Source organism: Dryobates pubescens, chromosome 27 (genome assembly GCF_014839835.1).
Source record: "Dryobates pubescens isolate bDryPub1 chromosome 27, bDryPub1.pri, whole genome shotgun sequence".
Classification (NCBI taxonomy): domain Eukaryota; kingdom Metazoa; phylum Chordata; class Aves; order Piciformes; family Picidae; genus Dryobates; species Dryobates pubescens.
This window is the reverse complement of record NC_071638.1, coordinates 11,417,333-11,432,254: the sequence shown is the minus strand read 5'-3', so window position 1 is coordinate 11,432,254 and position 14,922 is coordinate 11,417,333. Positions and strand designations below refer to the sequence as shown.

Below are 14,922 nucleotides of genomic sequence, written 5' to 3'. Positions count from 1 at the left end.
AGGTCTTGAGTATCTCCATAAAGAGAGACTCAAGAACCCCACAACAGTCCTGGGCAGCCTGTTCCAGTGTTCTGTCACCCTCACAGGGAAATAATTCTTCCTCCTGTTTCCATGGAACTTCCTATGCCTCAGCTTCCAACCACTGCCCCTTGTGCTGTCATTGGGCAGAGCAGAGCCTGGCTCCATCCTCTTGGCACTCACCCTGCACATATTTATCAACAGGAATGAGATCACCTCTTAGTCTCCTCCTCTCCAAGCTACAGAGCCCCAGCTCCCTCAGTCTTTCCTCGTAAGGAAGATGTTCCACTCCCAACATCATTTTCATGGCTCTGTGCTGGACTCTCAAGCAGTTCCCTGAGGTCCTTCTTGAACTGAGGGCCCCAGAACTGGACACAAGACTCCAGATGCAGCCTCACCAGGGCAGAGTAGAGAGGGAGGAGAACTTCTCTCAACCTACTGACCACAGCCCTTCTAATCCACTCCAGGATACCATTGACCTTCTTGGCCACAAGAGCACATCGCTGGGTCAAGGTCAACCCTCAGTCCACTAGGATCCTTTTCCCCTTCACCAGTCTCCAGCAGGTCAGTCCCCAGCCTGTACTGGTCACCAGCTGCCCTTGGTGAGTGTAGCTCACCAGCTGCTCCTGGCAGTGCTGTATTTTATGATCTGCCTTGAGGTGGTTCTTTTTCTCCGGATGGGCTTGTAGTGCCCTTTCCTGCCTCTGCAGTGCCCTGCTGTGAAAGCAGCAGTGCAGCAGCACAGGAAGATGAGAGAAGAGCAAAGCACAAGAGGAATCAGCCAGACCCCCAGGGCTGCAGGCTCCCAGGGAGGTGCCTGGTTCTCCGAGGTGTAATTCCTGCCGCTGTATCCTTTGGTTTCGTTGGAGTGTTGCTTGCTGCCGTTGAGGCCAGGAGGAGTGGGCATGGGGGACAACACCTTAGCAGAACTGGGTGTCAAAGTTGAGTGCACAGTTTGGTCTGAGCTGAGGACTGACCTGCTGCTTCCTGGAGCTGTGCTTGTTCTCCTAGCTAAAGGATCATCTGTAGGAAGAGTTTCTGCCCTGGAGTGAGCAGGAACTGCAGGGGTTGTGGCCCTCGGGCTGGTGCTGGAGGCTGGCAAGCTGTAGATACTGGTAGAAGATGGAGCTTGGATCAGAAGAGAACTGGAGGTGGTGTTACGATGCTGGCATCTCTCCTGCTTGGTGGCCTTTGTGCTGTTCTGCCTTTCCTGTTCACTGGGGGAGAGGTGAGGACTGGCCTGTGGGGATGCCAGTTTTCCAAAGAGCAGAAGATCTGGATCAGCCCCTGTTAAATAGTAACGAGAGTCAGCTTCTGTGAGCTAAGCTCCTCTGCACACTCACACCAGGAGCACATGGACACAAGGACAGGGAAAGAAGCCCCCATAACACCCATCAGCATCTTCTGGACTGGGCTGTCACTGCCTGGGGTTAGGAGAAACCTTATGGGATGCAAACTTTGTGCACTTTGGGATTGACAGGACTCGCTGTGGGATCCTAGGGAAGGGACCAAAGGGGAGGAAATGCAGAGATCCAGATTGCTGGGAAGCAGGGGAGACCCAGCCAGCTGTGTGTGACAGTCTGCACCAGCATCTTGAGGGGGGCTTCACCCTCAGGGGCTGGTACATTCTGGTGACAGCAACAGGGTTCCAGACTGGGCAGAGTGGTGTCTGAGCCTAGCTGCTGGGGAGACTGGCACGGTATATAGCTGTGCTTATAGATTTGTACCATCTCCATCCTTTGCAGCCAGAAAAGGCAGGAGGAAGCTCTTGGTGCTGTCTGTATTGCCTGTGTGCCTGATTGCACCTACATTTGGTGTATGGAAGTGTCCTCTGTGCAGGTACCTAATGTGCCTTGTAGCTTGTTGGCTCAGGGGCCATGGAGCAGTGGCAGCCTTGCCTCTCTGTGTCTCAGATCTGAGGGGACATTTTCCCCCAGCACAATACTGATGAGGTACTTGAAGCATCAATCTTGGGAGTAGGCCTTGCCATGTACTGCATGGTGGGAAGGGAGAAGTATTCTCAGAAGCAGGTTCACTCATGAGTCAGGGAAAACTGGGGGCTTAGCCTTGCATGTTGCTGCAGATCTCCTAGCACAGCAGCTGCCCCAGGATCATTTTCCAGGTTTTCTGCAGCTGCTGGGGTTCAGCCTTTCCTCAGGAAATGCTTCATTACCTGCGGTGATGTTGTAGAGAACCACGTTGATCCCAGCCTTCACGATGCAGCTCTCCAGTGCTGGGCAGGACAGGTGCAGGCAGTTCAGGTGCTCATGAACAGCTCCATGGTAGAACACTGCCAGATTGCAGGAAGCTGCAATGCAGGAAGGACAAAGCTGAGCAGGGTGACCACTGCATGGTCCATGGGGTTATGGGGTTGACATCACATAATACTGGGCCACAAAGATGATCCAAGGGCTATGAGGACAGGCTGAGGGAGCTGGGCTTGTTCAGCCTGGAGAAGGCTCTGGGGGGACCTTAGAGCTGCTTTCCAATACCTGAAGGGATCTTCCAGGAAGGCTGCAGAGGGACTTTCCCTGAGAGTGTCTAGAGACAGGACAAGGAGGAATGGTTTGAAGCTGAGGGAGAGCAGGGTTAGACTGGATCTGAGGAAGAAGTTCTTCAGTCTGAGGGTGGTGAGACTCTGGAATAGGCTGAGCCATTCTGTGATTCTGTGAAATGCAGGCAGCTGCTCTTTCCTCACAGTATTTAAGACAGAAATGGACTCTTTCCAGGAGTGCTGCTGATGGTTGTATTTGTTATGTCAAAGTAATCTTTTTGATTGTAATTCACAACTTCATCAAAATTTAGATCTGGTGTTTTTAGTAACTGCTATCTCACTTTTATCCTCCATATCCACACCCCTCCTTTCCTTATTTTTATTCTCATACTGATCATGTTAATCACAGAATCCTAGAATAGCTCAGGCTTGAAGAGACCTCAGAAATCACCTCCTCCAACTTCCCCACCATGGGCAGGGACACCTCTCAACTAGACTCAGCTGTTCAAGGCCTCATCCAGCCTGGCCCCCAGGCAGGAGGCAGCCACAGCCTCCCTGGGTAGCCTGTTCCAGTCTCATCACCCTTGGACTGAAAAACTTCATCTGGATTGCAGCAGAACCATGGAGTGGCAGCAGAACAAGGGAGTGTTCTCTGCAAGAAAGGAAGATTCTGGTATTTCAGAGAAGGACAAATTGTCTGTTCCCACCCCCTGCCCCTTCACCATGTCCTGCTTTAGTGCCCTCCTTCGTGAAGAGGAATCACTGTCCCTGATCCTTCTCTACAGGAGTGTGGTGGGTACTGGAGAGTTACTGTTGGAAGGCTGGCATTGCCCACAAGCTTTGTCACAGATCTGAAATTTCAAAGCAGACCCTAAGGTTTTCTTGTGTTTCTAGAGTAGTCTTCCAGCAAATTCAGATTCTCAAACTCCCTTCTGTGGGGTGAGGATGAGGGGCCATTTACAGCGTGCCTCTGCTTTCCTGCCTCAGACCCACACGCGGATCCTTTCTGTGTCCTTTTGCACTATGTCCTCCTCCAATGAAGGAAGGTTTGTGCAGAAAAGGCCCAGAATGCTGTCCCATAAATATTCCTGTGTGCCATCAGCATGGCAGTACCCACTCACCATTGCTCAAGAGGCAGCAGCTTCTGCTGCACTGCTGGGGTGAGACTTCTGCATAAACCTTCAGCACTCGGGCTCCCCTCCGCTGCGACTCCTGCAGGTCGATCCGGAGGCCTGGGAAGCGTCGGATCCAGCAGTCCTTGTAGAAGGTTGTGGGTGAGCAGAGAGCTTCTGACTTCACAGCCAGGCCCAGAACCAGCAGGGCTGCTGCCACCAGCAGAACCATGTCTGCCAGGCAAGGGGCTCTTTCTCTCCCAGGGCTGCACTAAAGTTTGGACCAGCATTTTAGGAGGCAATGTCTTGAGTGGTGAGGGTACAACCAGTTCTGCCAGGGACATGAGCCAGGGGATGCTTTTCCCAAACAATTCCCATTGTGCTGTTTGGGCAGCTGCTGGAAGGAAGCAGCCATTTTATGATCCACATAAGATAATGATACTCATTACTGTTTTCTATTATTTGGAGACAGTTTTTGAGACACAAGAGGCAAAAGTCGGTTTTAGTCATTCAGAGAATTCAGAGGCCTTGGCCCCAAGTTTGTGTCTTCTGTCATTCTAAGACCAAACCAGGAAGAGAGCCTTAACATAGAATTCTAGAGTGGCTCAGGCTAAAAGGGATCTCAGAGATCATCTCCTCCAACCTCCCCACCATGCCCAGGGACACCTCTCAACTAGACTCAGATGGTCAAGGCCTCATCCATCCTAGCCTTCAAGGAGCCACAGCCTCCCTGGGCAGCCTGTTCCAGAGTCTCACCACCCTCAGACTGAAGAACTTCTTCCTCAGATCCAGTCTAACCCTGCTCTCCTTCAGCTTCAAACCATTCCCCTTTATCCTGTCTCTAGACATCCTCAGGAAAAGTCCCTCTGCAGCCTTCCCGGAGGATTCTTTCAGGGATTGGAAGGCAGCATAGAGGTCCTCCCAGAACCTTCTCTTCTCCAGGCTGAACAAGCCCAGCTCCCTCAGCCTGTCCTCAAAACAGAGGTGCTCCAACTCTTGGACCATCTTTGTGGCCTCCTTTGGACTCACTCCACCAGCTGTGTGTCCTTCTTCTGCTGGGGACACCAGAACTGGAGGCAGGATTGGAGGTGGGGTCTGAGCAGAGCAGAGTCAAGGGGCAGCATCCCCTCTCTTGCCCTGCTGCCCACACTCCTCTGGCTGCAGCCCAGCACACAGCTGCCTTCTGGGCTGCATGAGGGCACTGCTGGCTCCTGGGGAGCTTCTCAGCAACCAACACCCCTAAGTCTCTGGTGGCTGCAAATAGAGTTTCCTTCTCTACTAACAAACTGAGCTATCTAACTCTATCTACCAGCTACAGGTGGACATGGTTTTCCCCTTCCCTGTTCTGCAGTGGTTGCAAGAATAATCCAGTATTATTTGTAAAGATCTTGGAACTGATGTGTCTGGGTAGAGAAAACTGTGACCTGCATTCATCTCTGGACAAAAGGGGCAAAGCTCTGCCCTGAGCAGTTTTAAGGATATTGAAATGTCTGGATGGATTTTTCTGTCCCCATTTAAGCTTGGAAAATGCCTGTGAGTGAAAGAAACACAAGACAGCTGGCATATAAGGAGGCATTTTTATCAAGCACTTGTGCTGAAACCTGAAGCTCTCAAATGTTCTGTTTCTTAGGAGAACAGAGGCTGAACCCTGAGTCTCACTCCTGTGAGCTTGTCCTACAGAAAGACTGTAAGGACTGCAATATGCAGTGGATTGAAATTCAGTGGACTGTACAGTAGAGGTGGGAATGTGGTTGTCTGCAACAGGAATTTAGTGCTGAACAGAAAACAGTATTTTAGACTGCCTTTTTTTTCCCTTCTTCAAGATTAGAACCAAAGAATTGTCCCAGTTCTATATGAAGTAGAGCTGAGTTACATGCAGGGGGCCCTCAAAGTCATTTCATAGAATGGTTTGGGTTGGCAGGGACCTCCAAAGCTCATCCAGTCCAACCCCCCTGCAGTCAGCAGGGATATTCTCCACTAGAGCAGCTTGCTCAGAGCCCTGTTGACCCTGACCTTGAATATATCTCCAGAGATGGGGCCTCAAACACCTCCCTGGGCAACCTGTTGCATGTTCCAGCACCCTCATGGTGCAGAACTTGTTCCTCACATCCAATCTAAATCTGCTTTTCTCTCATTTCAAAACATTATCCCTCATCCTGTCCCTGCAGGCCTTTGCAAACAGTCCCTCTGCAGCCTTCTTGTAGCCCCCTTCAGGTACTGGAAGGATGCTCTTAGGTCTGCCTGGAGCCTTCTCTTCTCCAGGCTGAACAAGCCCAGGTCCCTCAGCCTGTCCTGCTGTTTGTCCTGTAGAACAAGGCCCCCACTCTGGAAATGAGCCAGCAAGTCTACCCTGCTGTACCTTAAAGAGCTCCTTGGAAGGTGCTAAAGCTCAGACCAGGTTGACTCCTGTTGATCCAGTAGCTAGACCAAGGCATTTAAGTATTCAGTGGAACTCCTAGCAATAATTAGGAGGATTTCCAGACACTGTCTAATATTGTGCAGTCTGCATGGCTGGGTTAGGAAACACAGGAATTAAATTGGAGAGAAGAGCACGAGAGGGCAATGCTCTAAGCCTCTTTTGCAAACCAGCTCTTCTTCATTCTTCTATTTTCTTTGCTTTGGTACCTGGCTGCTCTTTAACCTCTGTGAATTCCCTCCATGCACGTTGCAACACAGCTGTTTGTTTGCACTCAGCAGGTTGCACAGGAAGCTTTGCAGCCATGAGTCTACCACTGACACCAGCACTAGTGACAGGATGTTTTTCTAACAGGTTTGTTGCAGCTTTCCAACTCTTCCAAGGCATCAGCATGCCTATATTGCCTCCAGCACTCAGTATGAGTCTGGGATCTGACTTCTGCTGTAACACTTACGTGCAAAAATGCTGATTCCTAATTGCTCTCCTCACTCTTATTCTTCCCATCTCCCCAGGAAGAGAAACCCAGATTCTGAATAACCTGAGGAATCATTTCCCAAGGAGCTTAAGCATGCAAAGCAAGTGTCTGTATTGGGTAAAGCTGAGCGTGTCTTTAGTCCATGTAAATAAATAGGATTATTGGCATGAGCAGAACATTTGATGTCCTGGGGAGCTTCAGTGTCTGCAGGCATGGTAAGGTTATGTTCTCTGGGTTCCCCTGTGTTTGTGTGTGATGCCTTGGGAAGTGTTTGTGCAGATGACACAAGTCATTATCACTTCCTTGGTGAGTGAAAGTACTCACTGTGCAGAACACTTAATGATGCATCTGCAAAACCAGGCAGAGGGGGAACAACACTCCAGAGGGTTGTGTTAGCAATGGGTAGTTAAAGTCTCTTTTGCTGGTGGCCACTCTTTGCAACAGACACCTTCCTAGTCTTAGTAACTTCATGGTTTTATCCTGGTCTGCTGTGTGCTTCAGACAAGCAGCCTTTTTTCCTTTCCATTACTTGCCATTCTTTCTCCTTGCTCTCTTTCTGACTAAACTGTAAGTGCAGGAATAGCTGCAGAGAAAGGTTTTATTTCATGCAATATAAAGAGACTGAAACAAGTCCCTAAATGGCTGCTTTAGGCAATTTCCTTTAAAACCTAAAATGGTCTGTCTGTTAAATGTCAGAGTTTTCTGCCAGCTTCCCCATCACTCCCCTTTGCCTTTTCAATGGGAATTGCATATACAGCATTTAATGCTGAAGTCTGAAATCAAGAAGGAAATACCCAGATCTTACCTGCAAACCGGGGACCGACTGCTCCGAGCGCTCTGCGAGGAGGGACCAAGAGACTTCTGCTGCGAGGAAGGAGTCTCTCTGGCCAGAGTCAGGGCAGCACTTCATGGTGCTCAGTCATTCTTTTCAGCAGTCTTCTCAAATTCCCTCCTGGAAAACAAAAAGGCAGTTGCCTGTTCTCCGAGGACGCGGGTGTCCCTGCAGCCCTTTCAGTGAAAGGGATATAACAGTACCTGCCCCAGAAGGAGCTTTTAATGACTCTTCTGAGGAACAGAAACTGTACCTGGGGTTTTCCACCTGGGCTGGCAGTGACAATGGCACCATCCAAGACCTTCCTAGCACAAAGACTTCGTCATCAGGCATTAACTCTTCCTTTGCTAAACATAACCAAAAGCTGACACTTCTCTCCATATAGAGTAACAGATCTGTCTCAGTACTTGGAACCCTATTTAGCTTACATGGAGTATGTGGCTCTAGTACTCAGGACACAGAAAGAGCAGAAGAAAGAGGATCTGTACAGTACAAAAGGGCATTCCTGGAAAGGTCTGGAAATGCCAAGGCTTTGATCCCGGAGTCAGATCAGGGCCTCTAAAACTACATTAGTTCATGGGTCATTCGTTGTCCACATCGTTGCTGTCCTGCGCTTCTCCTTTGAAGAACTTGAAAACTCCTCCCAATCTAGTGGGGGAGGGTAGTGAGTGTCTTGAGCCAGGCTGAAGCTGGAGCATTTATGCTCTTTGAACAGCTCTGGGAGACATTGGTACTAGCTGCTATGGCCTAGCCCAGGGTAGTGCCCTGACAATTTCTCCATTCTTTGCTCTGTCAGTGGTAGTGAAGCCAGCATGATCAGAGACACATCCCTCATGGAAAGGCAGAGTAGGCAAGAGAGGACAGCTGGGCTTTTTGGCTGTGCCTACCCTTTTCCAAGCAGAAACAGAAGTGAGAGAGACACTGGGCAGCCTATTCCAGAGCCCAACATGCTTGTACTGAAGAACTTCCTTCCTCAGATCCAGTCTAACCCTGCTCTCCCTCATCTTCATCCCATTCCCCCTTGTCCTGTCTCTAGACACCCTCAGGAAAAGTCCCTCTGCAGCCTTCCTGGAGGATCCCTTCAGGGATTGGAAGGCAGCTCCAAGGTCTCCCCAGAGCCTTCTCTTCTCCAAGATGAATAAACCCAGCTCAGAGGTGGGGTCTGAGCAGAGCAAAGTCGAGAGGCAGAATGCCCTCTCTTGCCTGGCTGCCCACACTCCTCTGGCTGCAGCCCAGCACACAATTTGCCCTCTGGGTCAGAGAACACTTATTTCACCCAAGAGAGTTTCAAGAAAATTTCTTTCTGAGCCTTTGACATAAAAAAAGGACCAGACTGGAATCCATTGTAATGATTTTCACACTCCTGCCTCCACTCTGCTGTCTGGTGCCTCAGCTTTCTCATGATCCACAGAGCATGCCTACTAGCAGTGTGTCTGCTGCTTAGATAAAGCTCAGCTGCACACACTTTAGTGTTGATCAGCCACTGAGTTTGGCTAAACTAAGGATAAGTTAAGTACTAGATAAGAAATCATCACTATTCAAAAAAATATCACTCCCAAGGCTTTTTTTTTTCCCTTTTCAGTCATGTTACATCTGAAAAACCCATAAAATTACAAGGAATAACTATTAAATGGTGCATCAAAAGCAGAAAAAATGGGTAAAAAATAAGGGGAATAAAGTCTAAACAAGTGCCACTAGAAGTAGGACTGGGGGTTTATTTTGTTTTCTTACTGGCTTTGCTAATGTCATTGGATAAGGAGTACTCTGGCTGCAGCTCTGAACAGTCTCTAGCAGCTCATCCTGCACAAAGCAGAGTGAGTGCAGCTGAATACTGCAGTCAGAAAGGACAAGAGGCTCTAGGACACTGATACTTGTAATGCTGAAATGCTGCAGGATATTTCCTATGTTCCCCAGATGCTTGCTTTGTACCCTGTGACCTGGAGAATACTAAACAATGGCAGCAGCTGATGAATCCTTTCCAGGAGTCTAATTCCTCTCCTGAGGAATTCCACTGTTACCCAATACCCAGCTCCCTGGAGTCTCAGAGGGAAGAAGGTGGCCCTTTAGATTTTCTCTCAGCTAGCATGTATAAACAGCCCCTCAGTCAGCCCCACTGCACATTTTAGACTAACAAGGCTGAAAGGAATTCAGTATTCCCTTAGTATCTTTTCCCTCCATGTGGCCCTTGCCTTAGAGCTGTCAGGTTGGTGTGGCCTTTTATGGCTCTCATGTATTACCCAGGGTCTTTGTGGTGAATCAAGGAAAAGGTTGCCTAAAACAAACACCCAGCCCCTGAGTCTTCCTGTACTGGTGTTTAAGGGTTGTGTCCTCCTCTGCTGCAGATTTTTTTTTTGTGATCTTGTGTTAGACTCACAAAGAAATTTAGGCCTTCTCATGTGTATGTAAAGCAGGTTTCCTGCCAAGAAAAGCATTTGTCATTCTAGCTTCCAGTCACTGCTACTTCTGTTACCCTCCTTTGCTGTGTATCTCATGACCTTACCAACCTGGAGACCCATCCAGTTTACCATGCAGTGGTTCAGAGAACAAAAAACATGGCCATGTTTTTTTCAGTAAAATGAGGCAGCTGAAATTAATCTAAAGTGCAAGCAGGCTTCAGGTCTTTGCACACAGAGCAGCTTGCAGCAGCCCTACACTCATCCTGTGCCAGGTGGGAAGCATAAGCCAAGTCCCACACAAAACAGAAGAATGCTGCTGCTATCTAGTATATCTCTGCCTTTGCTTCTCCTAGCTTTGTGGCAGTAGCTCCTCCTGGGTCTCTTTATTCCCTTGCTTTTGCTCTGCTGGAAAAGTCAGAGGGCTATAGAAATGTGTGACCAAGCAGAGAAAGGGGCAGCAGCTTAGGTTTTCCCTCTCATGGTTGAACGGTCGATTACAATGTGCTGCTGTATAAAAGAGCTTCTTCCATTTCCAAGCCTATTTAAAATAGGGATCTCTCTTCATCCTGGAAATAATTCAGGCATTAACTACATAAAAATACTTGAGGGACCAAGCACAGGAAAAAGTGCCTGGCCTGTGAATCCCAGGCAGAAACGGCCACCTCAACCCTAAAGAGCCCTTATGGACAGCCTGGTGCCTTCCCGCTCCATTTGTCAGCGCTTGAGAATCCTTTTCCTTACGATAAATTTGTCCCTCAGGCACTGTAAAGAGAGACCTGAACTACCTAAAACAGCTTGAAGGTGTTGCTCCAGAAGCCAAACTCTAAAAGCTAGGTATTAAAAAGCTGAGTGTAGCTACCCTTGCCTTCCCTTCCGTGTAAATTCTTCAGGGGAAGCTCTTGCAGCAGGCACTCATGTAACACCCACCAGCATGCTAAATTGTTTGCCTGTTGTTTCATGTGTCAGCACCTCCTTGAAGAGTGCCTTTCATGTTTGTTTCAAAGATCATTCAAGTATTTTCTTACTCTTAAGTACAGAGTTTGCCTCTGTGGCTCCAGCACTAGAATTCCATTTCCTACCCTCTTCAGAGGAGCCACCACAATTGCTGGTGAAACAGCATGAGCTTTTCTCTTATCCCAGTGCAATGATTATGTGTTAGTGATCTTAGCATAAAACAATAGAGCTGTGGACTGGGAGACAGCCCAGATTATCTCTACAAACACAGAACAACAAGAACAAAACAAACAAATAAATGAACAAACAAACCAACCCAGAAGAAAAATCACCTCTTACTTATTTTGTGGGACCAGGCTTGAAACTTCATCTCTGTTACATCAGTGAAAACAGTGCTGTTCGCTGAGAGAGGCTGGTGCCTATGAACACACCATCCCAAGCTGGAGCTGGGCAAAAAGGCTGTAAAATACAGCCAGAAGGCAGCTCTGCAGAATAACTGCACCTGGCCCTCCCAGACCCAATGTTCCCTAGTCTCACAGTGTCCATAAAACTGAAGTTCACCACAGTGCTTAAACCTCATATGGCAGCCCAGAGCCAGATCTCAGCCTTCCTTCTCCCAGCCACTGTCTCTCTCTTGCCCCTTCTGTAACATCTCTTACCCAACCTGTGCTCCCACCACCACCATCCCAAATGTATGGCCCTTGTTAAGGGGAGAGAATACAAGATTTTGCTCTCTGCATCCCTCTGGTAAATCAATATATTTTCCTCTAGTCTCCTTCCTGGAGAGAGTTGCCCAGAAATCATGTCAAAATGCTGAAATGTCCATTCTCCCCCCTTTGATCTGTGTATTTTCAGTCCTTGCCCTTGCTGCATTTGCAGGCAAATACTACATAAGCACACCATACAGCCTGCCTGCTTAGTGCACTCAAAAAACAGGGACTGCCCTGTCAGCATGCTCTGACTTCACACAACTGCCCGGTCCTAAGGCAGGATAAAGCACAGAGAGCTGACAACCAGGCCAGCAAATTCGATTGGTGAAGGGCCTTTTGGATTCAGGCCTTTTGCAGAGGTGGCCATTCAACAAAGAGTGCTGCTGACCCCCTGTGCATGTGGCAGCTCCCCATGACAGCCAGAGTCAGTGCCCTCTGAGGTCTGCTGGCAGGAAGAAAACACTTAGCACACAATGGGACACGGACTGAGGAAGGTGAGCTTGAAATCCTTGGCAGAGTGGAAGGTGCAGGTGCATAGGGAACAGAAATATTGCATGTAGGCAGGCTGCAGAGTCAACACTTTGAGGGAGCAGGGCTGACCATACTTGACTAGATGGGGGAAAAAAGAAGTCCCCAGTTAGGAGCTAAGTTATCAATATATCAAACATCAGAAGCTTCAAAACAGATGTCTAAAGATGGCAATCACAGCACCACCTTGGCAACCCTAGCCTGTTCCAACAGGGGAGTGCAACAGCCATGACAAACAGCAGCTCTCTTTTGCCTCTGAAGTATGAATGACTACAAGAGCTCAAAATGTCTGCCTCTAGGAACTAAAGTACATGAAGGAAACAGGAGCTGGACTCCCACTGAAGTGGTACAACACTTCAGGTGTGATCATCTTCTCAAGGCTGAATCTGAGGCAGAGAAAAAAACAGCCAGTGCTCAAAAGCAGGCTTCAGCTAGAGGAAAGGCATGGACATGATGGAGCAGGTCCACAGAATCACAGAATCAGCCAGGCTGGAAGAGAACTCCAACATCATCAAGTCCAACCGATCACCCAACCCTAATTAATCAACCAGACCATGGCACTAAGTGCCTCATCCAATCTTCTCATAAACACCTACAAGGACATTGACCCCACCCCCTCCCTGGGCAGCCTATTCCAATGGCCAATCTCTCTTTCTATGAAGAACTTCTTTCTAAGATCAGCCTAAACTTCACCCTGCACAGCTTGAGACGGTGTTCTGCTTTTCTGTTGCTGGTTGCCTGGGAGAAGAGACCAGCCCCCACCTGGCTACAAGCACCCTTCAGGGAATTGTAGACAGCAATAAGGTCTCCCCTGAGCCTCCTCCTCTCCAGGCTAAACACCCCCCCAGTTCCCTCAGTCTCTCCTCACAGGGCTATGCTCCAGACCCCTCACCAGCTTTGTTGCTCGTCTCTGGTCCAGGGGAGGGCCAAAAGATTGATCAAGGGGGTTGGAGCACCTCTGCTACGGAGGACAGGCTGAGGGAACTGGGGTTGTTCAGCCTGGAGAAGAGAAGGCTCCAAGGAAACCTAATAGCAGCCTTCCAGTGCCTGAAGGGGGCCTGCAAGAAGGATGGAGAGAGACTGTTTACAAAGGCCTGCAGCGACAGGACAAGGGGCAATGACTTTAAGCTGGAGCAGCTTTAGATTGGATGTTAGGAACAAGTTCTTTACTACAAGGGTAGTGGAACACTGGAACAGGTTGCCCAGAGAGGTGGTTAAGGCTCCTTCCCTGGAGATATTCTAGGTGAGGCTGGATGATGCCCTGGGCAACCTGATCTAGTTGGGGATGTCCCTGCTGACTGTGGGGAGGTCAGACTGGATGAGCTTTGGAGGACCTTCCAGCCCAGATGATTCTATGACTCTATGATTCTAGATGTAAGAAACCCAGAAAGCTCAAATGATGCAATCCTTCATGCAGAAGACAAGAAAGTGGAATATGAAAATTAATTAACAATTGAGTGAGAATGAAAGAGGAACACAAAACAAGGAACAAACCAAAACCAAACCACAAAAAAACCCAAAACAACCCCCAAACCCAAGGAACTCCTTACCAGGAAAGAGAAAACAAAAGGAAATAGTGACCCATAGGGACTGGGGCTGCTGGAGGCTGCTCTTTGGAACTGATTGAAATCCTGTATGAAAGAACTTCAGAACATGAAATGGGCCTCTCAAAAGCAACATGCTGAAAACGCTTTGAAACGAGGTAGAAAACAAAAATGCAGAGAAATCCTCCTCACCTCAACAAATGCTTTTATAAAACCCAGCAGAAAAGAGCACCTCTGACCCTGAGGCTGACATTTGTGTCATTTCTATGGGCTGAAGACAAGAAGCTGAAGATCACCCAGCCCAGTGAGAGAGGATCATTTCACAGAAAAAAAAAAATGCTAAAAAGCAACCAACCCTGCAAAGTTTTAGTAACTGGAGGCAATTATCCATTCTGAAGAGGGGGAACAGGAAGTTGTCTGAAAACTGAGGAATCTACCATATTTGGAGATGAGTCCCATTGCTGTTAAAGGCTAAGCTTTTCTACAGTCAGCTTAACATAAAGGGGAGGAAAGATCTTTATGAAGTTTGGGGGTTTAACATTTTAAAGTCTTGATGTTAAGTAAAAATCCTCATTTAGCAACACACAGGATGGCAGACTTCCACATCTGTTTCAGCAGTGTTTTGTTTGGTTGGGTTTTGCTAATTCTAATGATGTTTTGGGTTTTTTTTTGTTTGGTGGTTTGTGGGGTTTGTTTTTGTTTGGGTTTTGGTTTGGTTTTTTGGTTGGTTGGTTGGTTTGGGGTTTTCTTTGAGAAAGGACTGCCATTACATTTCAAGGCAAAGAGAACAGTCTCTTTATTCCTGCCTAAGGTGCTCAGTTGACTTGCTCTTTCCTTGTGCATGTTAAACTCGGGGCCCTGCTATGTAGATCCCTCCCACGACTAACAGAGATATCCTAATCCAGGGACTTAGTTTAAATCTAAGAGCTAAGAGTAGCAGAACAGGTTATAGTACCTTTGTATGTCAAAACCATGAGCTGAGGCAGGGAGGGCCTGGTGCAGGAGGAGTCAGGAAGATCACAGCAGGGTTACGTATTTGCTGTACAGTTGTGCTGGAGGTGCTGCAAGGTGACCCATTTGGATTATTTTTGTGTGTGTCAAGATACGGCGGCATCAGGACGATGGCATCACTCCCTCCTCCTCCCTGGCTATGTGCTCAGACCATCTCGATCTCCCCTGCGGGTCCGGTTCGAGCGCATTTCCCCTCTCCAGGGCAGCACACGCAGATCGACGGCAGGAGGGGAGCGCTGCCGGTGCCGGCCCAGACAGCGGAAGGGTTCCAACGTCTTGCCTGCCAGCGAACCCAGCGTGGGCTTCCCGATCGTGTCCCTTGACCCCTTCCCTCTCCGGCACTGAGCGCGGGTGGGCAGGGGTGCCCCGAAGGGCCGTTCGGCGCGGATGGCCGCGGCGGGCAGCGCGGAGACGCCCGGCTGCCGCCCGAGC

General features: G+C 48.8%; 1 protein-coding gene across 1 annotated transcript; it reads right to left on the bottom strand.

Annotated features, from left to right (window-relative positions):
* Window positions 1–422: 422 nt before the first annotated feature.
* Window positions 423–4,021, bottom strand: MANSC4 (MANSC domain containing 4). Its single transcript, XM_009905277.2, has 3 exons — window positions 3,634–4,021; window positions 2,192–2,326; window positions 423–1,305 (listed from the first exon to the last, which is right to left on the bottom strand). The coding sequence occupies exons 1-3, from the start codon at window positions 3,854–3,856 to the stop codon at window positions 632–634; spliced, it is 1,032 nt and encodes a 343-aa protein (XP_009903579.2). The 5' UTR covers window positions 3,857–4,021; the 3' UTR covers window positions 423–631.
* Window positions 4,022–14,922: the final 10,901 nt, after the last annotated feature.